The sequence below is a fragment of the Cimex lectularius genome, unplaced genomic scaffold (assembly GCF_000648675.2).
Source record: "Cimex lectularius strain Harlan isolate CLEC.00 unplaced genomic scaffold, Clec_2.1 scaffold10, whole genome shotgun sequence".
Taxonomy (NCBI): Eukaryota; Metazoa; Arthropoda; class Insecta; order Hemiptera; family Cimicidae; genus Cimex; species Cimex lectularius.
The window spans coordinates 2,054,482-2,078,251 of record NW_019392665.1 but is presented as its reverse complement, the minus strand read 5'-3'; the positions used below and the strand labels follow the sequence as shown (position 1 = coordinate 2,078,251).

Below are 23,770 nucleotides of genomic sequence, written 5' to 3'. Positions count from 1 at the left end.
GAATTGGTAAGGTAGAAAATGAAAAAAAAAACCCTTAAGGAAACCCAAATTGAAAAAAAGGGAAAGAAGAAACCGTGGTTGAAGAATTGGTAAGGTAGAAAATGAAAAAAAAAACCTTAAGGAAACCCTAATTTAAAAAAAAGTTTAATAAATTCATTCAAAATTTCCTTGTTTTTTAAATTTTTTTCCACCTTGCCAACTGTGTTTTTCCTTTCCTCCATCATGAAAAACATCTTTGAAAAAAAGGTAATTAAAAAAGAAATTACGACATTAAAAAGGAAATGACAAATGAAATGACAATTTTTTTTTCCAAGTTGAAAAACATACTGTGGTGATTCTAAACTACTACTTCCAGACCTGAGACCAGCAAATTTCAGAAAAAGTACTCCATTTAATATCCTTTTTAGTGGTGTAATTTCTTTTTTTTTTAATTACTTTTTTCCAAGATGAAGAAATTGATGAAGGAAAATAAAATAAACCGTGGTTGAAGGATTGGTAAGGTAGAAAAATTTTTTAAAAAAAATACTTAAAGAAACCCAAATTTTAAAAAAGTTTAATAAATTCATTCAAAATTTCCGTTTTTTTTTTTTTTTTTTTTTTTTTTTTTTTTTTTTCCACCTTGCCAATCCAGCCACTGTTTTTCCTTTCCTCCATCAATGAAAAACATCTTTGAAAAAAGGTAATTAAAAAAGAAATTACGCCTCTAAAAAGGATATTAAATGTAGTACGTTTTCTGAAATTTGCTAGTCTCTAGGTTTGGAAATAGTAGTTTAGAATCAGCATACTAAGTTTTTCAAGTTTGAAAAAAAAATTTCGAATTTCTCTCTTTTAAAACGCCTACTTTACCAACGTTTACAAGTTTAGTATTGATCACATCTTATTGGCAATTTAACGTAGTTTTCAATGGTGTCAACAGATTTGTTCAAAACTTTTCATTTTTGTTGTTATCATTGTTTATACGAAGCAAAGTCGAGAAATATTAAAAAATCAGAAAATGTGGAATAACTCCTAAACTGTTGAGATTCGGACCATAGTTAATTAGTACTTTTCGGTTCCATTTTGAATGTAAAATCTACTGGCAAAGTTTGTAACATGAATACCTGTTTAGTATTGCTTAGTTTTACAATATCTACCTACAAAAATGTCTTTTCGTCATGCGGATTGACGGGAATTCGTCACCTCGCTAACCTTTAGCTCATATTTACTCAAATTTGGTTGATAACAAAAAACTGGACTATAAATACTAGAGTTTAAAATTTTTGTCGTTAATATTTATCAACAGGACGACCTCAAACAATTCAACCTTCGGTTGTAATTTAGTTTAATTTGGGACTATAACCAGAAAATTTAATGTCAAATTGCAGACTTGACTTTGACCTTCAATGTTCACTCAGTCAAATTCTGAGAATAGGAAGTGGTAATTTTAAAAATTATATTATATACTACTGTTTGAAACCCCTTGGATTGGTTCCAACTCCAAGCTGAGGTCCACCTGTCCACAGGAGTTGATAAAGAAGAAAAAAATATGCATGGACTTACATACTTTCGGATAGTCAGGCAGTTATAAAAGCACTAGGAAAACGCAACAAGGTAACCTTAAGGTGGATTCCTGGGCAGCAATATTAAAAAAAAAAAAAAAAAAAAAAAAAAAAAAAAAAAAAAAAGACACGAACCACAACATGGCGCATAGGAGAATGTGCCTGAGAATGAATGTTGTTGGAGCTTGAGAAAGCTTTGGATAAAAGCACAAGATATGCAGCAAGATAAGAAATTTTTAAGTCTCTCAAAAACAAAGGCGAAGGGACTCCTCTCTTGCAGCAGGCAATTTTGAGGAAAATATGCCTCTATCCCTCTGACCTATCAACTAACACAGAACAAGCCAACCTGTCAAAGAAGAAGCAGCCCTCTCATCGGACAGAAACTACACCACTGAGAATGTGCTAATGTTGGTGTTGGAGCTTGAGAAAGAAAAATTCCAGCTTTGTTGAAAAGGTCCATACATGAGGCAAGGTAAGAGATTTTTAATCACTCAAAAATGAAGGCGAAGGGACTCCTCTCTTAAAGCAGGCAATTTTGAACTACCAACTAACATAGAACAGGCCAACTAGCCAGAGAAGAGCAGCCCTCTCATTGGACAGAAACCACATTAAGTGCACCGGAGCATGTGCTAATGTTTTAACTGGAAAAATGGCTTAATAAAGAAACACTCCAGCTTTGGATAAAAGCACACGATCTGCAGCAAGATAAGAAATTTTTAAGTCTCTCAAAAACAAAGACAAAGGGACTTCTCTCTAACAGCAGGCAATTTTGAGTAAACTAGTCCTTTATAACTCTGAACTACTAACATAGAACAGGCCATCTACCCAAAGAAGGACCAGCCTTCTCATTGGACAGAAGCTACACAAGTGTACCGGAGCATGTGCTAATGTTGGAGCTGGAAAAATGGCTTAATAAAGAAACACTCCAGCTTTCAATAAAAGCACAAGGTATGAGGCAAAGATAAGAAATTTTTAAATCTTTCAAAACCAAAGGTGAGGGACTCCTCTCTTGCAGCAGGTAATTTTGAGGAAAATAAGCCTCTATACCTCTGACCTATCAACTAACATAGAACAAGCCAACCTGTCAAAGAAGAGGCAGCCCTCCCATCGGACAGAAACCACACCACAGAGAATGAGCTAATGTTGGTGTTGGAGCATGAGAAAGAAAAACTCCAGATTTGTTGAAAAGCTTCACACATTAGGCAAGGTAAGAGATTTTGAAATCACTCAAAAATGAAGGCGAAGAGACTTCTCTCTAAGCAGGCAATTTTGTGTAAAATAGGCTTTTATAACTCTGACTCTTGGACAGAAACCATACAAGTGCACTGGAGCATGTGCTAATGTAGGAACTGGAAAAATGGCTTAATAAAGAAACATTCCAGCTTTCAATAAAAGCACAAGGTATGAGACAAAGATAATTTTTTTTAAATACCTCCAAAAGGAAGGCGACTCTTTTCTTTCAGTGGCATTATTGAGGAAAATAAGGCTCTCTACCTCTGAACTACCAATTAACATAAGCAAAATAGAGATAAACATGCCGGCTCTGTTTGGAGAAGAATTTTAATTTCATTTGACTAACTCTGTAAAATTTGTCAACTTGAAGAGATCAAAAATTAATCAAATTAACTGTTATTGTCTATACCATACTGAAAAGTTGTAAGGAAAAATTTGATGGATAAAATTGACCAATTAGAAAATTAAAAATTTGTCAACTTAAAAACTTGAAGCGATGACAACTTTAATTTTCATTTAGCCGGAAATTTATCAGCTAAAGTTTGGTCATTCTAATTGCCAAGTGTAGGAGCAATCGTCTGAACAAATGAATACAGCAGTCATTTTCTTGTAATGTTTCCAAACAGTTTTTTCAAATTTAACATCAAATGTTTTACTTGATATATTTGAAATTGTTAAACATGATGTACAAAAGTTGAATAAATTAATTTTAAAGTCAACACATTTGACTTACTGGCCAACTCCACAGATGGTTGCAGTGGAAGCTCACCAGGGTCCGTACTGTCTTGGGTAACTTTGTCCTTTCATTTTTTGACAATGTGAAATTTCGAATTTCACAACTTGAAAATTTGCTATTTCTCAAAATGGTATAATCTATAAGATTTATACCAGTTGAATGTTTAGAGCGTACGTTTTACAAGCAAGCATTCATTCGTACAGAATCGAAATAATCTGCCTGCTTTTAAGAAGTTTTCAATCGAGCCTTAAGTAATTTCACTTACAAAATTAAGTACTTCTTTTAAGTGAATAATCAGCTTTAAAACAAAAACAAAATCCACTTCTGCAAATAAAGCCAACAGTTTCCAGTTTCCAAGTGGCATTCAATCATTGAAAAGATAAGATATGTCAGGGTGAACTGTACGTTCAGTTGTCACAAAAAATACAGCCTGTTCCAAAAATCCAAGTGTTTTCCGTTTAAAAAAAAAATTGTTCATCACAAAATTTTGCTTATCTACAAAATTGTAGTCATTAGGCGTTCTATATAAGAAAAGTAATCGACTTGATTTTGTTAGGAATAAGAAGGATTTTTGGCATGGTTTAGCTTTGGAGCATTAAACCTCTGCTGCAATAAACAATCCAGAGCTTTTGGCAAAATCCAAAAATCAAAACTTTACAATATAGAACAATTTGAATATTGCATCACTCTTTTTGGTGTATCAACTTTTAGATACAACAGTCTCCTAAGTAGGTAGTTTAGTAGTACTAAGTAAGAAGAGCATAAGGTCTAGCTTTTTAGCAGCTTTTAAACATTTTATGGAAAACTGTCGTTTTGACTGAGCAGGCATATTTGTAAAGTTTGTTTAAAGCACACCAACTTTATATAAATTAGGCTTAAATGTATCAAAATATGCCAGAAGGTGGTTGGATAGGAGATGGTTGGATCTGGGACAACCCATAAGTCAACATATTTCGAACCGTGTCAGTGTGTTAACATAGCTGCTTTAAACTTTTAAAATCATTCGATTTTATTGTAATTTTAAAATCGGCCCCGTCACGAAGTTTAACGAGGCGGACATCGACGGGTTTGACGTGTCCACGAAGCGAAACAGGCCGGACCCACAAGTCGTCGGGAAAAAGTCCACGGCCCGATAAATGCTACTGGATTGGTTACCTTGTTGCTGAAGCAGGCAAGAGATGGTAAAATTGAAAACTTGTGGATCAAAACAGTATGAAATACAAATACAAACAACAATGGCTTTATCACTGGTGTAGTTCGCACTGCGCGTTCACATTCACCTCGGCGTGTTAAAAATCGGAAAACTTACGGAAAATAAAATTAACGGACGGTTTTTATTTCTAAACCGGAACAAATAAAAACAAACTGCTTAGCCTGAAAGGTGAAAACCAAAGCCGAAGCCCCGGTAGTGTTAACAGTTGTCGCTTTACACGGCCGAAAGCACTAGCTCAAAACACACACAAAAAAACACATAACTTAAAAAACAAACAAAAAAATAAACTTAATTTTATTTATCCTTGATTTTTTTAACTTTCTGTTTGTTTATAGTTTCGATACGATCCGTTCATTTAGATTGATGTAGTCGGGCAAAAGCTATCGTCGGTGTTGTTTCGTTGTCATTGGATTCCTGTAAACCGCGTGATAATAAACAAGGCATCATGGCGGTAAGTCTTATTTTCCTCTAATTTACAGTAATTTTATAATTCCCCAAGATTAATTATATATTAATTACTTTTTACGTTGTGATTCCGTTGCGTTTGAACTTTGAACAGAGTATTTTAGACCGTTCGACATCGAGGTATCATACCTCGTGGCCGAGGCGCACGGCACAACGTACCCCTTATCAAGTAATATTGTAAAAAGTTGTCCTTTTTACCTCGTTGAACAAGAATTTTCCAACGCACACAAAATTTTTTGAGTTCAAAGAAAAGCATTTGGAAATTTCCCAAGTCGTATCTTATTCAATAAATTATGTAATGTGATTATAAATATCGTCGGGATACAACAATTCTTAAAAGGCTCAGTGTACAACACATCCCGAATCACGATTCAATGTCTGTCATGCAACTTTTATTAAATAATCTTATAATAATAGCAATAAACTTTTATGAGTATAGTTAGTATCATCCTGGTCTGCCCTGTCCTCGAAGACAATAGGTACACTCATTTAAAAAAGTTTCCGAACACTTTTGGTAAAATAGAAGCAAACCTTTTAAATTAAATTGATTAACAACACAATGTCTTGCAACTAAACTGCTCAAAAATGAATAGGGATAGTTGTACTGCTCGGCATTCGTCCTTCACACCAGTCTCGTAGTTGAGTCAACTGAGTTCACCGTGGAAAGCATTGCAAGTGCAAGTTTCCATGTGGAGAAGTTCATTGAAGTGAATTATTAGTCCCGCGATATGGGACATGAGTGCAGTGATAAACTTAAAAGAAGCAAAGTTTGGACGGAAGTAGCACAGCTTTGAGAGAAAGCGCCCGTTTCCTATTTTTTTCTTCTCTTTTTGCAGAAGAGCAAGCACAAGAAGTCCTCCTGCTTCCTTGGGTTCTAACATCGTAGTGACCTCCCTTTGGGAAGAGAGGTTGATTCCACAAGTTGCCTGGTATGAAACCAGCAGTCTTCACACGACAGTAAACTAATTGAGAGTCAACCGGGCAACTAGTTGAATCAACCAAACCGCCTCGTCTGAAAGAGGCCTGAGTCATAGAGATTGGCTTTTCTCAGAGTGTGGTCTCCCGGGCTTTAGCCTGATTCCGGTGGACTGTAAGTGCCAATATGAGGCCTGGTGGTGGATCTCAGTGCATTACGATGCTAAGGTAGGACAGAAATATTGTCATTGCTGCAAGACGGATTCCTTTCCATAGTGCCCGCCAGATCCTAAATGAAGTACAAGATGTTTTGGCAAGGTCTTTATTGACATAAACATTTCATGATTGGTTTGTAAAGGCCTCAAATTGTATGCCTCTTTGAGGCGACCTGCAGCCAAGACGAGAACAACAATTGGAATGCTGTTATGTTTACTGATGAGATGCATTTCTGTCTGTACGTTGATAGTAGGCGTCGAAGAGTTTACTCAGAACAGGGAATGCGTCCAATGGCACAAATCGTACTCTCTTCAGTGCAATTCGGAGGAGGCGGTGTAATGGTCTGGGCCGGGATTTACCTTGCAGGACAAACTTGACTCCATATTGTTGAAGGCAACCTCACTGCAGTCCGTTATGTCCAAGAAATTATCAAGGAATACATTCCTCAAACCAGAAAGGGGAGACCCACTAGCTTAGGATAATTTAAACTCAAAGAAAATAAATCATCTACCCTTCTAGAGCCTCACCTTCAAAAGGCAAGGCTTGAGGAAGACGATAAGCTCAAATATTTCCCCCTTTAGTTTGGCGTGGTCTGCCGGTAAAGGGTCTCATTGGCAGGTATTTGCAATGTCTGGATCCCTTAGTTAAATTTTCCTTCAGTAAAAAACAATCATTTTAAATCAATTTTAATGCAATTTATAGTAAAAATAAAATTATAAACTTTAAAAGTCTGAATTCATTATTTTTTATTTCTTTGTTTATTGACAATTATCTTGATTTTATTTCAGTAAATGTAGGTTTAGGTTTACCCCTAATTTTTACTACTGCTAATAAACGATTGTTCATTATTAGAATTTTTTTCTCTCTCTCCATTTTCTCCATGTTCAGGGATGATCCAGTGTCCACTCCTGTAAAATCTCTTCTTTTACAATTATTTTTGTTTTTAAGCTGCCTTCCAATTCCCACAAGTGCTTAATAGGCTATCTAGGTGCCTATTCAAGGTGATTCACTATTCATATGAAAAAGTTTGTAAGAACCATGGTCCGATTCTCAACCATTTTGCAGATATTCGACAGTTTTTTTTATGTTTTTTATAACTATCTATGTGTAGCTCCTGAACTATTTATTTTTGGGAAATTTATTTACTCGTAACCTATACAGATTTTTACATAGTACAGTCATGATCACCGTATGTTTTTCTTTTCACACAGTCAAAGTCACACATCAATGCCAGCATTGCACTCAAGAGGGCATATGCTATGATAAGCCAGCCTATGCTGACACTCTTGTGGGTGTTTAAAGAGTAAGGTTTTGAGGTCATCATCGATTAAGTCAATGTGGCAGATTTTCGGTATAGGTATGTATAAAGAGGGCTCGAGCACTAGGTTAGAAGGTCATAGATGACCCAGCATAAAAAGCCTTAGAATATACTTGTACATTTTAACATATAAAGGATTGATCATTTTAAGAGCAATATTGTGTTACCATTATTAAACAATGCCAGTTTGTTTATCTATATACCATTCCATTTATCTCCATTTCTTTAAAACCATACAATTTTTTTTTCTATTTTATACTTTGAAAATAAGTTTTCTACGTGTTTAATTGTGTTTAAAAATTGTTCACAGACTCCAGCAATGCTTGCTAAAGCCCCAGAGGTAAGGGACATCGCAAGGATTGAAAGGATTGGCGCCCACTCACACATCCGAGGTCTCGGCTTAGACGACAGCCTTGATCCAAGAAACGTAAGAAATCATTTAAACTTATCATTTTACAATTTTAACAAACCCCATTCATCTTTATCAGGTCTCACAAGGCATGGTGGGACAGCTGAAGGCTCGTAGAGCCGCCGGTGTCGTCCTCAATATGATAAAAGAGGGCAAGATTGCTGGCAGGGCGATTCTACTCGCCGGTCCGCCCGGGACGGGAAAAACAGCCATTGCCATGGGTATCGCCAAGTCTCTCGGAAAAGACACGCCATTCACAGCAATGGCAGGCTCTGAGATTTACAGCCTCGAGATGAGCAAGACAGAAGCTTTAACACAAGCTATGAGGAAGTCTATAGGCGTTAGGATAAAGTAATTATTTATTTTTTCCTTTAAGTACTATCAATAAGTCAGAACAAACTAATAACAGAAAGTCTGTTTATAAATTCCTTTGATTGTGTCATTAATATTAAAAATATCTTTGTATTACTAAAAGCTAATCTTATTTTCTTTAATGTAATAAAATTAATGTATTTTTTAAGGGAAGAAACAGATATCATAGAAGGTGAAGTAGTTGAAATTCAGGTCGAAAAGCCGGCAACAGGAACTGGTGCAAAAGTTGGAAAGCTTACTTTGAAGACGACAGAAATGGAGACAATTTATGATCTCGGCACAAAAATGATAGACGCCCTTACAAAACAGAAAGTACAGGCAGGAGATGTCATAACGATAGATAAAGCGACCGGCAAGATCAACAGGATAGGCCGTTCATTCACTAGAGCAAGAGATTATGATGCCACCGGTCCACAGACAAGGTTCGTCCAGTGCCCAGAGGGTGAACTTCAGAAAAGAAAAGAGGTCGTGCACACCGTCACATTGCACGAAATCGACGTGATCAACTGCCGTACGCACGGCTTCCTCGCTCTGTTTTCCGGCGATACCGGTGAAATAAAACCGGAGGTCAGGGAAAAAATAGACGAACGTTTTGAAGAATGGAGGGAAGAGGGCAAAGCCGAGATCTCCCCTGGGGTGTTGTTTATCGACGAAGTTCATATGCTTGATGTCGAGTGTTTTGCATTTCTCAATCGCGCTCTCGAGGATGAAATGTCTCCTATCGTAATAATGGCGACAAACAGGGGTATCACAAGAGTGAGAGGAACAAACTACAACTCTCCTCACGGCATTCCACTTGACCTCCTCGATAGAATGGTCATAATATCTACAACAAAATACGATGAAGCGGAAGTCAAAGAAATACTGAAAATCCGGTAAGTATTTTGTAACCTTTCGCCCACAAATTTCTAAAACTTAAAATTATATTTTATAGGTGTGAAGAAGAAGACTGTGAAATGTCTGACGAAGCTCTTACAGTCCTCATGAGGATAGCCCTCGAAACATCACTACGATATGCAATCCAATTAATCACACTTGCTGGTTTAGTCGCACGCAGAAGAAAGTCAACAGAGGTTTATATTTTTTTAAATTGTTTTAATTACTAGTCATTTCAAAAGTTATCTCTTGGCCTGCATCATTGAAAAGAGAAAGCTCTCTTTAATCCATAACAATCACCAAAACCAGGGAAATCAAAATAAAACCTCTTCATTGCTCAGTTGCATTAAAGTATGAAAATTTTAGTTTTATTATGAAGTAATAATAATTGACTACACCTGTAAAAAAAATTTATTTGTAATTATCGTAAGGGCTTTATCTATAGATGCTGGGGTACCATGAATGAATGCTCGGACCAATTTACAATAATTTTATTGCTCAAATTATTAAATTAAATCCATAGTTCAATACTGGGATTCAAAACCTTAACTGTTATCTCACAATTATTATGAGATTTTAATTATCACTACCACCACCCCGATGTTAGAATATATCTGGGTTGAAACAAAAATAGTCGCTAACGATACTTCCCCGTACACAGTTGTCGTTCCAGAATGATCCACCTTTTATAGAAATTTCCTGGTTTTCAAAGCGTTGTAGGGTTTTTACCCGAAAAAAGTGAATTTTTTATCATATCGTCGTGAAATACATTAATCTTGATGGTAAATATTTTCTTCTTTGAAGGTATAATGGGGACAGCACAAAATAGGCAAAAGAATATTATCTTTTTGGCCTTTTGCTCCCTCACATTTTTTTTCCTTATTAATCGTAAATGATTAGTATTTTGTAAATAATTTAGTTAAAAAAATTGGTAGTAGTAGTTCATAAGTAATAAATATGGAAATAATTACTGAATTATCCTGCAAATATTTCATAATATATGGGCCATTATTCCAGAACGACATGCCCAAAAATCTAAAAATGGCATTTTTTAGCAGAATTAAGGGTTTATAATAATAATTAATAGATTTCAAAATTTAAAAAAAATCACTAATGTGTGGTGATTAGTGACCGTTAATCGATATTTATTTAGAAGTCGTGAGATGCGGTCTCACCATCCTCTTCATACAATAATAAACACGGCCAAAGGGTTACTTCACAGAATGATTACCCTGAGCCATGTATGATTATCATTTCACCACAAGAACATAAAGATATACAAACAGATCCTCCATAACAATCTCTACCCTAAACACATAATTAACAGAATAATCAACAATTACAACTCTACACTAACACCATCCACTATTACTAATAATACTACATTCGAATACAAACGAACCAACATACCATTTATCCAAGGCCTATCACACAAATTAAACACATTTCTCTCGTCCGATAACTTCAAAATAGCTTTCAAAAATTATATTTATATTATACAATTCAAACACTTTTTTTTCCAAAATTAAAGATGCCACACCAATAACAAATAAATCTGACTTAATCTACAAGATCAACTGTTTAAACTGTCCGGCAACTTACATCAGTCTTACATCCCAATATCTGGACAAGAGAGGAAAGCAACATATCTATGATTGCAAAAAACCCAAGCAAAATCCTACAGCACTCACTACCCACTTTTGAACACCAACACAATTTCGACTTCAAAAATCCAAAAATATTACATACAGAACAAAACAAATATAAACATAATTTTTTAGAAATGGTTTATATCAACCGAGATAAACACAGCATCAATTACAGAATAGATCCATGTAAACTCAGTCGCAGCTACGCCAATATCATTAATCACATTCAATACAGATAACATACCTATATCATCACATTACATTCCACACATCAAATATTTTTCACATAGTCTAATTTCTCAACAATTCAGCTTTCGTTTTTCTATTTATCCCTTTCTATATAATCCTGAAAGGATAATCTGGCCGAACCATTACATTTTTTCCCTTCGTCGGCTCCTTTCACCTCAAAGAAGCCAACGCCTTATACAAAAATGTCTTTTCTATACCGACATCCTTCCCCACCCCTTCAAAATCCAACGTATATAAACACAAAATAGCAAAATCTCACTGGCACTCTTGATACGACACTTAAGAATGGCACAATTACACAGAAGACAAACACTTTGAGTGAGTAGAAATACTTTGATTGAATATATAAAATATATTTTGCATTGTATAAATTAACTTTTCCACATCCAAAATGTAATTGTAATATGTAAACAATGTTTGTAAATCCCAGGCCCTGAAGATGATCTCAATAAAGATCGAAACGTTGGCACGATAAAGAAAATGTTTTTCTGAAACCACATCTCACGATTTCTAAATAAATATCGATTAACGGTCACTAATCACCACACATTTCTATACTGTAAATATCTTTTTAAATTTATTAAGGATTAGTAAGGAGAAATATACAATCGACAATATTTTCATATTATACAGGCTGTTATTCCAGAACGACGTGCCTAAAAATCTAAAAAAGTCATATTTTAGCAAAATTTTAATTAAGGGTAATTTTTAAACATTTCAAAATTTAAAAAAAAAATCACTAAAATGGCATGTATATAGCATGGTAAATCTGTTCTTGTAAATAACTAAAGTTTACCTTTATTTTATTCTGATTTCAGGTTGGAATTGAAGATGTAAGAAAAGTTTATTCGTTGTTCTTAGACGAGGAAAGGTCGACGGAGATACTCAATCAATACCAGGATCAGTATCTGTACGATCAGAAGCCACTGAAAGGTAAATTTAATTCGTAATTTTAATACATTTGTTCCAATTTTGTATTTAACCCATATTTAAAAAATTTAATACATTTATTTTTGAGGTGGTCCAGGAGGAGAGCCGATGGAGACTTGAATTCAAAAAAGAAAAACCATTCTACTTAAACCATTAGTGTTAATCTTTTGACTGTGTCTTGAAAAATAAATATTTCTCAGTGTACATTTTGGTCTTAACTTTTTAAACACCGTCATTATGAAATAGATGTAAATTAGTTTTAAACCTGATGAAGAACAGTTCTTCTCTGAAGATGGTGCAAAAATAAAATATGTTGAATTTTACATAGTAGTAATATCAAAAACCTGTGTGTAGAAGGACAAAGTGCCAGTTCAACATTGTCCACCAACTAGCTGGCCAAAACCAACAATTTTATTTAAATCTAAAATTAGATCTTTTTTTTAAATTAAATTTAACAAGCAAATTTAACATTGATTTTGAGTTCAAAAATAATTATCAATACAAAATGTTTGTTTTTAATTGATTTTTTTTCCAATAAACTAGTGTTAATGAATTGTGTTCATTCAACATCAAACTTCAAAATATTTTATATTTGACAGAGTGAAGGTAAAATTTAAACAACTGATATAAATTTTAAAATAAATTATAAAAATGTAACACGAAATTGAAAAAGTGGGTCAAGCATAAATTGAGATAGCTACTTCTTGTAAGAGACAGGTATAATAAAATATATTAATTTACATAGTTACGTTTAGTGGAAAATTATTTATTTGACAGGCTATTCCTTCAAGCTTGAAAGTTTTTTTTTTTCTAACCATAAGGGGTCGTTTAGTAATAGTTAATTCTCTCCCGTGAATTAAAAAATATGTATTAATATAATATTATTAATAATGTGTTATTAAATTAATAAAAATCGAATGCCTGAACTGATTTGCATTCAATGCTTCCCATTTTAGGACAGAGGATACAGGAAACATAAACGACAAGCCATTCACTGTCAACCACTTGACAATGAATATTTTAATAGCAAAGGGTGATAGATTCGTAATGCGTCAACAAAAGGAGCTTAACCTTCAATTCAATTACCATTAATTTTGTCAGCTTATTATAATTAAAACAATAAAACTTTTATGGTGTGAAAAGGGTAGGGATCGAAAGGTACATAGGTATTTAAGACAAATTCCCTCGGCATATTTGTGTTCTTCTTAGTGCCGTGTTATATTTCTGTTAGAAGTTGTAAGTCATTTAATATTCAAATTCTTCAGATGATCGGTTTTAATCTATAGAGTGGTTGACATACGGTATTTTTCCCCTTGATTCAAGTACGATTGCAGAAAAATGTCTTCAAACGTAGAGGAAATGCGGTTAGGTAATGAAAAGATGAAAAAAATACGACAGGAAGTGGTCATATCGGGCATTTCTGGAAAATTTCCTGAATCTGACAACATGGAGGAATTGAAGGAGAATCTTTTAAACAATGTCGATATGGTGACAACTGCTGATGGTAGATGGCCTAAAGGTAGTTGAAATAATTTAAAAAAAAAATGTTAACAATTTCTTTTCTTCTTTTAATAGAAGTAGTGTTGTTAAAGTACATTAAATTTTTAAAAATTGATAATGGCCATTCACAATTATTTGATATGATTAATAGTATAAGAGTTTTTCTAGGAATTTATGGCACCCCTGAAAGGCTTGGAAAAATCAAGGATTTGTCAAAATTCGATTCAAATTACTTTAGCGTGCACGCAAAACAAGCTCAAGTACTAGATCCACAGATACGATTAATGCTGGAGTTGACGTACGAAGCGATGGTAGACGCAGGTGCGTTTTTTTAGCATAACTTGTACTGTTTTTAAAAATAAAATTAATCGACCATAGGCGTCAACCCTGAGGATTTGAGAGGGACGAACACCGGAGTTTACATTGGCGCTTCATATTCAGAAAGTGGAGAAATATTTATGGGGTCTGGAGTGGGCCTAACTGGCTATGAATTGACCGGTTCTTCAAAGGCAATGTTTGCCAATAGAATATCGTACTCGTTTGATCTGAAAGGGCCTAGTTTAATCATCGACACAGCTTGCTCGAGTTCAATGTTGGCTTTTCATATGGCAGCCAATGCTATAAGAAATGGTGAAATCGACGCTGCCATCGTGGGTGGGGCTCATATATGTTTAAAACCCGTCACCTCATATCAGTTTCTCATATTAAACATGCTAAGCCCCGATGGAGCGTGCAAAGTTTTTGATAAAGACGCAAATGGCTATGTCAGATGTGAAACCGTATCTGTACTCTTGCTCCAGAAATCACAAGATGCAAAACGGATCTACTCTTATGTCGTTCACACAGGCATCAACTGTGATGGAAACAAAAAAGAAGGCATTACTTATCCCAGTGGTAAATGCCAGAAAAATCTGATGAAAAGAGTATTCGATGAAGTCGATCTAAATCCCAATATGGTCTCTTACATAGAAGCACACGGCACTGGAACAAAAGTAAATATTTATATTACATATCACTATATGCATACGGTGAATAACGTTTTTGTTATTTTTAGGTCGGGGACCCTGAAGAGGTTGCCGGTATAGCAGAGATTTTCTGCAAAGACAGAAAGAATCCTCTTCTAGTCGGTTCGGTCAAATCGAACATGGGCCATGCCGAACCGGCTTCGGGAGTCTGCGCCCTTGCGAAAGTCATCATAGCGATGGAAACTGGAATTTTACCAGCAAATTTACATTTCAAAGAGCCAAATCCAGACTTACCAGCACTGATTGACGGGAGAATAAAAGTAATTTATATCAGATTAATTTATACGTTTGAAATTAAATTATAATTCAATTACTTTGATAATTCTTTCAATTTAATATTAGGCAAGTAAAGATTTATTTATTTTTATTGGGTTGTCCGGAAAATAATGCAGGATTTTAAGTTTTCATTAAAAAAAATCTATATAAAATATTCTGTTTACGTTTACAGGATTACTCANGAGAGTATGGGAAATTATTTTGATTAAAGAACATTGCTTTAAAGTAACTAGTTTCTTTTTTTTTGTTTAATACCAAAATCCTGCATTATTTTCCGGACAACCCAATACATTAAAAAGGTGAAAATATTTAAAAAAGATTATCATTCATTTATGCAATTGAATATGAAATGTTATAAATGAATATGTATCATTCTAAATATTCTAATTCTGTTTGCACTTGACCTTTCTTTGTCAATGTCTTTTGGTAATTCTTAAATGAACACAATTAATTAAAAAACAAACAGTGATCTATTGAATACTAATGATTTAAATCTTTCCACCAAACACCACATTAATATTAACGACAAAAAAATAAAACATTAGAAAATATTGTAACGTTGAATGAAACTCCCAATCAAATTAATTATTTAATATTTTTTAAGTTTTTGAATTAAACTAACTTTTACATTTAATACAAGGTTGTTAATAAGAATACAAAGTGGAATGGTGGATACGTCGCTATGAATTCTTTTGGTTTCGGCGGCTCGAACGCACATATCATTTTAAAGAGCAATCCTAAACAAAAGAAGGCCGATTTAAAAAATCACCGGCTCGTACCGGTTTGTTATTCTGGGCGTAACGAAGAAGCCATCAAAAGCTTTTTTCAATATGTAAGTGAAAACTGCTCATGGATGTTTCAACTTTTCCACAATTTTTTTTTAAATTGTTTTAGCTGAACAAATTACCAAGAGATGATGGGTTTATATCATTAATACATAACATCCACAAGAGGCACATACCTGGGCATAATTTTCGTGGTTATACTATACTCGGTGCGAATGAAAAAATTCAGGAAATCTCAGTACGATTTTACCGCTGAAATTAGGTGTAAATTTTTATTTTTATAATTATTTCTTTAATAAAAACAGGAAGAATCTGGAAGGAGGGAAATATGGTATATGTTCACCGGTATGGGCTGCCAGTGGCCAGGAATGGGAAAAGCGTTTATGTGCCTGAAACCATTCTCTGATGCGATACACATTTGTGCTGCAGCTCTTAGCACTGTCGGTGTAGATTTGTTAGATCTAATTATGAATGCGAATGAAACAACTTTTGACAAACTTATTCATTCCTTCGTTTGCATAACTTCAATACAGGTAAACTTCTCGCTCATGGGGTTTAAAATTAAAAATATTTAAACAAAATTACATTTTATATAATAGATTGGGCTTGTTGATGTTTTGACGGCACTGGGAATTAAGCCGGATATGATCATCGGTCACTCGGCCGGAGAGCTGTCTTGTGGATACGCCGATGGTTGTATGACACGTGAGCAAGCAGTACTTTCAGCTTACTGGAGAGGCAAGAGCACCTTGGAAACTAAGCTATCACCCGGTCTCATGGCTGCTATCGGTCTTCCCTGGAAAGAAGCAAAACGCAGATGTCCGCCTTCTGTCTATCCAGCCTGTCACAACGGTGAAAACTCCGTCACCATTTCCGGCGGTAAATGTGAAGTCGAGGAATTCCTTGAAGAGCTTAAAAAGGAGAACATATTCACAAAAAAAGTTGCAAGTTCTGACATAGCTTTTCACTCCTGCTATATATCTGATGTAGCACCGAAACTTTTGAAAAAATTACAAACCGTATGTTTTTTGTCAAACTTTTCATTTTTGTTTTGGAGTAATATAATAATGGTTTCTTTTCTATAAAGGTGATTCCAACTCCAAAAGCAAGAAGCACAAAATGGCTAAGCTCTTCTGTTCCGGAATCCGAATGGGAATCTGAGATAGCATCAACCGCATCACCCAGTTATTATGTGAACAATCTTCTTTCACCTGTGCTCTTCCATGATGTCGCTTTAAAAATCCCCGATGGAGCTTTAGTCATCGAAATAGGCCCGCATTCAATTTTTCAATCTATATTGAAAAAAACCACACCGAAGAACTGCTTGAACATCGGCCTCACCAAGAAATTAGTACCCGATGAATTGGCTCATTTCATGGCCAATGTTGGAAAGTGAGTTGCCTCTTAATTCAAACCCTTCGTATTAAAATTTTATACATTTTTCTAGACTGTTCATCGCCGGACATAACCCAGATTTGAGCGTTTTTCACGGCCCTGCCGACTTCCCTGTTCCTGCTGGAACGCCGATGATATCACCTCGTGTCGTATGGGACCATTCAGCAACATGGAAAGTCGCTAACTTCCGGATATTGGTATGAATCTTCAATATGATTTTAAAAAAATGACGATAATAATTTAGTTTTCTTAGACGGGTTTGAACTCGATGGAATTCAGGGCTGAAATAGATATGTCTTATGAAACCAATGCTTACATCAAAGGTCATACTATTGATGGAAGGGTTTTATTCCCTGCGGCGGGCTATCTTGTAAGTTAAAAACACTTCGGTTTTTTTTATTCAAATTAATTAAACTTATTTTAAGTGTTTAGCATGGAAAGCATATGTATGGTTTTTATACAGAAAGGATGAAAATTTGCCTGTGTCAATAGAAAATGTCAGTTTTCTCAGAGCTACAGTCATGCCAAATGATGGTAAATATTTTATTTTCAAACCAATTTGGTTAAAATTTAAAATAACGGTAATTTTAGGTGCAGTGACCTTTTGCATTGGTATTAATACCGTAACTGGAAACTTTGAAATAACCGAAGGCAACGCTCTGGTGGTAACCGGACAAATTTCAATCCTTGAAAATTTAAATGATACAGTCGGCCCAATTACAAAAAAACAAACGTCAGAGTTCAAGGAATTAGAAAAAGAGGAGATTTACAGAAATCTTCATCTCAGAGGTTATAACTATGACGGTCTGTTCAGGGGAATAAAGTCGTGTGAAATTTTAGGTAAATCATGATTCAACATGATGTTAATACAAGTATTATTTATGTTACATTTTTTCTTTTTTGATAAAGGTGATAACGGTCTTTTGGAGTGGAAAAATAATTGGGTAACATTCATAGACACAATGCTCCAGTTTATGATTATCGGAGTCAACTCAAGGCAACTCTGCCTGCCTACAAAGATTTTGAAAATTACAATCGATCCAAAAAAACATTTAGAACTCCTGAATGGTTTAGAAGGTTGTCATTTTCTTTCAAAATCTGTTGCACAAATGAAATAACTATTGAAATTTTAGAAATTCCGATCCAAAGGATGAAATCTACCGGCATTATTAGATCTGGAGGAGTTGAAATTAGAGGTATGAAGGCAAGCCGAATGTCAAAGAAAATAGTTACACAAGCAGCCAAACTAGAACAGTATTGCTTTATGCCTTATAACCCCGACAAGGTAAAACTTTTTAATAAACCGGAGGCTCCAGGTGAAAAATAATAATCATTTCAGGAAGTACCTTGGCAAGAGGCGTTAACAGTTTTGGTACATTTGGTGCTGGAAAATTCAAGAAACAGGATGAAAATCGCTGAGTTTCATCAGGACGTAGAAAACGTTTTTGCGCCGGATGTCTTAAAAATCATTGAATCTGAACCTCTGGCGCATGCAGAAATTTTGGTCCACTCAGATATTTTAACTGTCCACCGAGAATCATTGGAACCTTTAAACATAAAAAGTTACAATTTAGAGAATAATCTCGATTTGGTCATTACCTCCGACTTAACTGAAAATGTTAAAGCTGCTGTCAATGCCATACGCACAAATGGATTCATTCTCACCTATAGAGGTGAAAACAAAGATGATTTTAATGATTACTCTCTTGAAAAGATCTCAAGAATAAATACTGAAAAAGGAACGATGGCATTATTTAGAAAAGTAAGTAAACACTGGAAAGCGATTTATATTTAAATATTAAATTCCCCTGCCCAAAACAGGTGGAAAATTGGAATATGCCAATTTGCCTAGAAGTTAAGTCTAATTTTGATTGGATTGATAATTTGAAAGAAGCTTTGAAAACCAGCGTGGACACTGGTAAAAAATACCTTCTTGTGGCTAAAGAATCAGTCTCGGGTTTAGTTGGAATGTTTAACTGTCTTCGACAAGAGCCTGGTGGAGAAAATTTTAGGTATAATAATTCAAGCTAAACTATCATTAAAGAAGTTTTAAAATTCACGTGTTCTAGGTGTTTGTTTCTTAACGACGATGTGGATTTAGATCATTGCAAGGAACAGCTCAAGAAAGACATGCTTATGAATATATACAAGGGTAATTTTCCGAATACCCTTAATTTTTGTTATACTTTACATATTAACTTTTTACAGATGGAAAATGGGGAAGCATGAGACATTTATTGGTGAACAGATTGAACGATACAGTAGATATGACTCATGCTTACATATCTACACTTGTACGCGGGGATCTTTCCAGTTTACGATGGATTACAAGTCCTTTGTATAACTATAGACAAGGCTTGGATTTATGCACTGTTTACTATTCGCCCCTAAATTTCAAGGATGTGATGATAGCCACTGGAAAGCTGGTCATCAATGAAGAATTCTCTCCCAAAAGTTTCGAAAAGGTGAATTTGTACGGATAAATTTATTCCAGTTGCTTGACTTGGTCGGTTTTCTAGGATTGGCACCTTGGTATAGAATTTGCCGGTATTGACTCAAATGGCCAAAGAATAATGAGTTCGACAATACATCCGGGATTGGCGACGCATGTTGAATATATTAAAGAGCTGGCCTGGTTAATACCAGCAAAATGGAGTCTGAAAGAAGCAGCAACGATACCCACGGTTTATACGACGGTATGAATAACCTTACATTTTATCATGCTCAAGCTGAAAGTTTCTATTGTTTTCAGGTGTACTATTCGTTATTTTTAAGAGGAAATCTGAAGCGCAATGAGAGCATTTTGATCCATGCCGGATCAGGAGGGGTGGGACAGGCGGCTATCAGAGTCGCTTTCAGCATGGACTGTGAGGTTTTCACGACAGTCAGTTCAAAAGAAAAGAAAGAATTCCTTTTGAAGACTTTCCCAAAATTGAAAGAGGCCAACATTGGAAACTCGCGTGACACAAGTTTTGAACAGTTAGTCATGGCGAGGACAGAAGGGAGAGGAGTTGACCTCGTCCTAAATTCTTTAGCAGGCGAATTGCTTCATGCGTCAATAAGATGTCTAGCAAATTACGGAAGGTTTTTGGAAATTGGAAAATTTGACAGTATTAAAGACACAAAAATTGGTAAAAAATAGTTACTAAAAGTTTCTTTTAAAAAGGGGCTTTTTTTTCAATTTAAACGAAAAATTTTATTTTTTAGGCACGGCTTGTCTTTTGAAAAGTGTTTCTTTCTGTGGAATACATATAGATGACTTAATGGTCGATAAGAGTCAGGTTCCGATATTAAAGAAACTCCACGATATGGTCCAGGAAGGAATCGATGCGGGCGTAGTGCAGCCATTGCCGTATACCACGTTCCACCATTCACAAGTGGAACAAGCGTTCAGATTCTTAGCGACTGGAAAGCACATTGGAAAAGTCATTTTGGAAATTAAAAACGGAGAAGAGTCTGAGAACAATTCGACCTTGGGCGTTGTACCGGCAATACCAAAAACTTACATGAATCCGAAGAAGTCTTATGTCGTGCTAGGAGGCCTGGGAGGCTTCGGTCTTGAGCTCACCAACTGGTTATTGTCAAGAGGGGCTAAAAACATCCTTCTCGGATCGCGTAGAGGAGTCAAAACAGGCTATCAACAGATGTGTCTGCAAAGATGGAAAGAATTAGGTTTCAATGTTGCCGTTTCAACTCAGGATACAACAAATTTGTCAGGGGCAGAAAAGCTTTTAGAAGAAGCAAATAAAATGGCACCTGTTGGAGGGATTTTCAACCTTGCTGTCGTAAGTTTTATTATATGGGGAAAAATCTTAATACTAACAGTTAATTAACGTTTTTAGTCGAGATAAAAATGTCAATGGCACGAGCGGGATTTGAACCCACGATCTTCGGCTAGATAAACCGCTGCTCTACCACTTGAGCTATCGTGACCTCGAGCCGCTCGGACATTAACTTCCTATCTCACCTTTTGAATTTTCCCTCCTTTTTGCCATTTTTTTATCTCGACTAAAAACCTTAATTAACTGTAATATATTAATTGGTCAAGCGGACCACAAAATTAGTCAACTTAATACTAACTTCTGCTAATTCTTAAGTAGTCCTAGTTTTTAATTTCATAATGAAGTATAATCATCTTGAAATATAAACCCTGTAAGATCTGTGTTATTTAATTGTGATTTGTTCTTAGGTTTTGCAAGATGCACTGTTTGAAAATCAATCAAAAGAAAGTTTCCAGGAAGTTTGCAGATCGAAAGTCAATACCACGAAAAATTTGGACGTCGCTTCTAGAAAATTATGCCCCGATCTCCAACTTTTTGTCGTGTTTTCATCAGTATCATGTGGACGTGGAAATCCTGGTCAGACAAATTACGGCTACGCTAATTCTGTCATGGAACGGTTATGCGAAGCGCGTCATGCAGCAGGATTACCAGGGGTACGTTGTAAAATTTGTCTCAAAATGACTGTTCTAATTTCTCTCGGTTGTAGCTTGCAATACAATGGGGAGCGGTTGGCGACGTGGGTCTCGTAATCGAAAGTCTGAAAGGCAGCAATGAAACTGTAATCGGAGGTACTGTTCCGCAGAGAATCACCTCTTGCCTCGATACGCTGGACACATTCTTGCAGATGAACCATCCAGTTTTGTCATCTTTAGTTCTCGCGGACCGAATACAAAAGTCAAAAGATAAAGATTCAAAAATAGAAGACATAATTGCAAATATTTTAGGCATTAGGTCGGCAAAGAACGTACCAGGTTCTTTAACTCTAGGTGATCTCGGGATGGACTCGTTAATGGGAGCGGAAATCAAACAAGTTTTGGAATTCAACTACGACTGCTTTCTCAACGCTTCACAGATCAGAAACTTAACATTCGACCAACTCAGACTTTTAAACAGTTCAAACGCAAATGAGAAAGCTGAAAATGCTTTAAACACCGATGACGAAAATTACGATTCGGAAGGTTTGATTCCAAAGAAGAAAGTGGTAAAAATGAAATCAGGAACTTCTTCAAATAAAACCCCTTGGTTTTTTATCCACCCTATTGAAGGAAAAGTGGAACCATTGAAGTTCATAGCAGATTCAATGGATACAGATGAAGATATCTGGGGGTTGCAGTGTACCGAAGACGTACCTTTGAACTCTGTAGAAGAGTTGGCAGAATTATATATTAAGGTAAGGAATCTTAAATCGACTAAAAAGTCAATAGTATGTTTTAATTGGCCCTCTTTGCTGAACAAGAGCATTTATTAAGTGATTTATAATTTTATCGAAAGCTCAAGTGGTTAGATCAGTGGCATATTGAGTTGAAGATAATGGGTTCACATCCTGCTTGTGACACTAATCTTTTAATCTCAATCACACTTTACATAAAATTATAAATCACTAAAGAGTCAATGTATGAAGTTGATTTGTTTATCTTTTGTTATTAGGAAATTCAAAAGGTACAAAAAAAAGGCCCTTACAAGATATTAGGCTATTCCTTCGGATGTATAATAGCGTACGAAATGGCGTCCCAACTTGAGAAAACCGGCGATTATAGTCTTTTAGTGTTCCTAGACGGTGGGCCGTATATGGTTTCGACCGCTACCGAAATTTACAGGCAGTCCAGAAAAACGGAAAAATCAGATGAGGTGGACGCTTTTGCATACTTCGTGTCTCAATACAATCCGAGCGTGGATTTCGCCAAAGCCTTAACCACGATGAGGTCTCTCCCTGATCTTGAAGCAAAATTAAGCTATACGACTTCACTCTTGAAAAATTTAACATACAGCGAAAAAGAAATATCAGATGCAGCGTATGCATTTTTCAAAAAGCTTGCCCTAGCCGAAGCGTACAAACCTACTGGAGTGATTAATAGTAAAGTCATTTTAATAAATTCGACGGACAATTTTATAACTCTCGACCTCGAAACCAAGCTCTCAAAAGTAATACTTGTTATTTAATCTTTAATTTTATATTTGTTTTGATAAATTAATTTAATGTTTATTTTTTAACAGCTTTGTAGGCAGACCATTAGTTATCATACCATCGAAGGAGATCATAGAGCAATAGTTCAAGGGGAAAATGGCAAAAAAGTTGCCAGGCTTGTCTCTAATTTATAATATTCAAAGGAAACCCTAAAACTTTATAAGACTAACATAAATAAACTGTTGTATTATAATAATATCGCTGTTTTCTCTTTCCCACTTATGATATTTGTAAAAAAAAAATTAAAATTATGTAAAACTTTGAATTTGACAATTTCTCAATTTCTACTAGTTGAACATGCACCACACAGGGTGAAATATATTTTACCTTTGCTTACATTCCTTCCTGTTAAACATTTATTATTATATCACATTTCCATAAATAAAGAGCCGGCAAGGATATTTCGAGGAAAAAAAAATTGATATAGTTTTAGAAACAAAAACATTCTTTTCATTATATCACAAAAATGTCTATTAACGAATAAACAGTAAAACTTAAAAAATAAAGTCCACCTATGATTTACAAAATAAAGAAAATTTACATAATTTAGAACCATATGTACAGTTAGAAAGAGATCTTTTTTAATTTAAGTTTGAAAGGATTGTTGCTATTTTATTTCCAGACTCGCCTTGCAGTATCGTCTTGTGGTCACCTTCCATTGTGTGAACATCAGGCTTTTCTTTGCACACCTAGAAAAACAAAA

General features: G+C 35.1%; 3 protein-coding genes across 6 annotated transcripts in view; 2 read left to right on the top strand and 1 right to left on the bottom strand.

Moving 5' to 3' along the window:
• Window positions 1-5,063: 5,063 nt before the first annotated feature.
• Window positions 5,064-12,323, top strand: LOC106667276 (ruvB-like 2). Of its 2 annotated transcripts, none has more exons than XM_014395126.2 (7): window positions 5,064-5,171; window positions 7,945-8,061; window positions 8,123-8,394; window positions 8,565-9,290; window positions 9,350-9,488; window positions 12,008-12,122; window positions 12,208-12,323. In XM_014395126.2, exons 1-7 carry the CDS (start codon window positions 5,166-5,168, stop codon window positions 12,237-12,239), a joined length of 1,407 nt encoding a protein of 468 aa, XP_014250612.1. In that variant the 5' UTR covers window positions 5,064-5,165; the 3' UTR covers window positions 12,240-12,323. The 2 variants fall into 2 exon arrangements, with proteins under 2 accessions (XP_014250612.1, XP_014250613.1); XM_014395127.2 differs by having other exon boundaries at window positions 5,065-5,171; window positions 12,217-12,323.
• Window positions 12,324-13,302: 979 nt separating this feature from the next.
• Window positions 13,303-23,263, top strand: LOC106667275 (fatty acid synthase-like). The gene is made up of 26 exons (XM_014395125.2): window positions 13,303-13,638; window positions 13,788-13,940; window positions 13,998-14,611; window positions 14,674-14,904; window positions 15,561-15,752; window positions 15,815-15,943; window positions 16,011-16,238; window positions 16,305-16,724; window positions 16,793-17,097; window positions 17,153-17,297; window positions 17,354-17,470; window positions 17,526-17,634; window positions 17,692-17,940; window positions 18,010-18,177; window positions 18,234-18,385; window positions 18,440-18,862; window positions 18,922-19,112; window positions 19,170-19,252; window positions 19,309-19,565; window positions 19,620-19,796; window positions 19,853-20,231; window positions 20,308-20,885; window positions 21,290-21,535; window positions 21,589-22,272; window positions 22,530-23,024; window positions 23,097-23,263. Exons 1-26 carry the CDS (start codon window positions 13,458-13,460, stop codon window positions 23,199-23,201), a joined length of 7,011 nt encoding a protein of 2,336 aa, XP_014250611.1. The 5' UTR covers window positions 13,303-13,457; the 3' UTR covers window positions 23,202-23,263.
• Window positions 23,264-23,491: 228 nt separating this feature from the next.
• Window positions 23,492-23,770, bottom strand: part of LOC106667274 (fatty acid synthase-like) — a 37,494-nt gene continuing 37,215 nt past the window's right edge. For all 3 annotated transcript variants that reach the window (XM_014395123.2, XM_014395122.2, XM_024225013.1), the window contains exon 23: window positions 23,492-23,756. In XM_014395123.2, coding sequence (XP_014250609.1) covers window positions 23,649-23,756 — 108 coding nt within the window. In that variant the 3' untranslated portion in view covers window positions 23,492-23,648. The remainder of the gene's footprint in view (window positions 23,757-23,770) is intronic.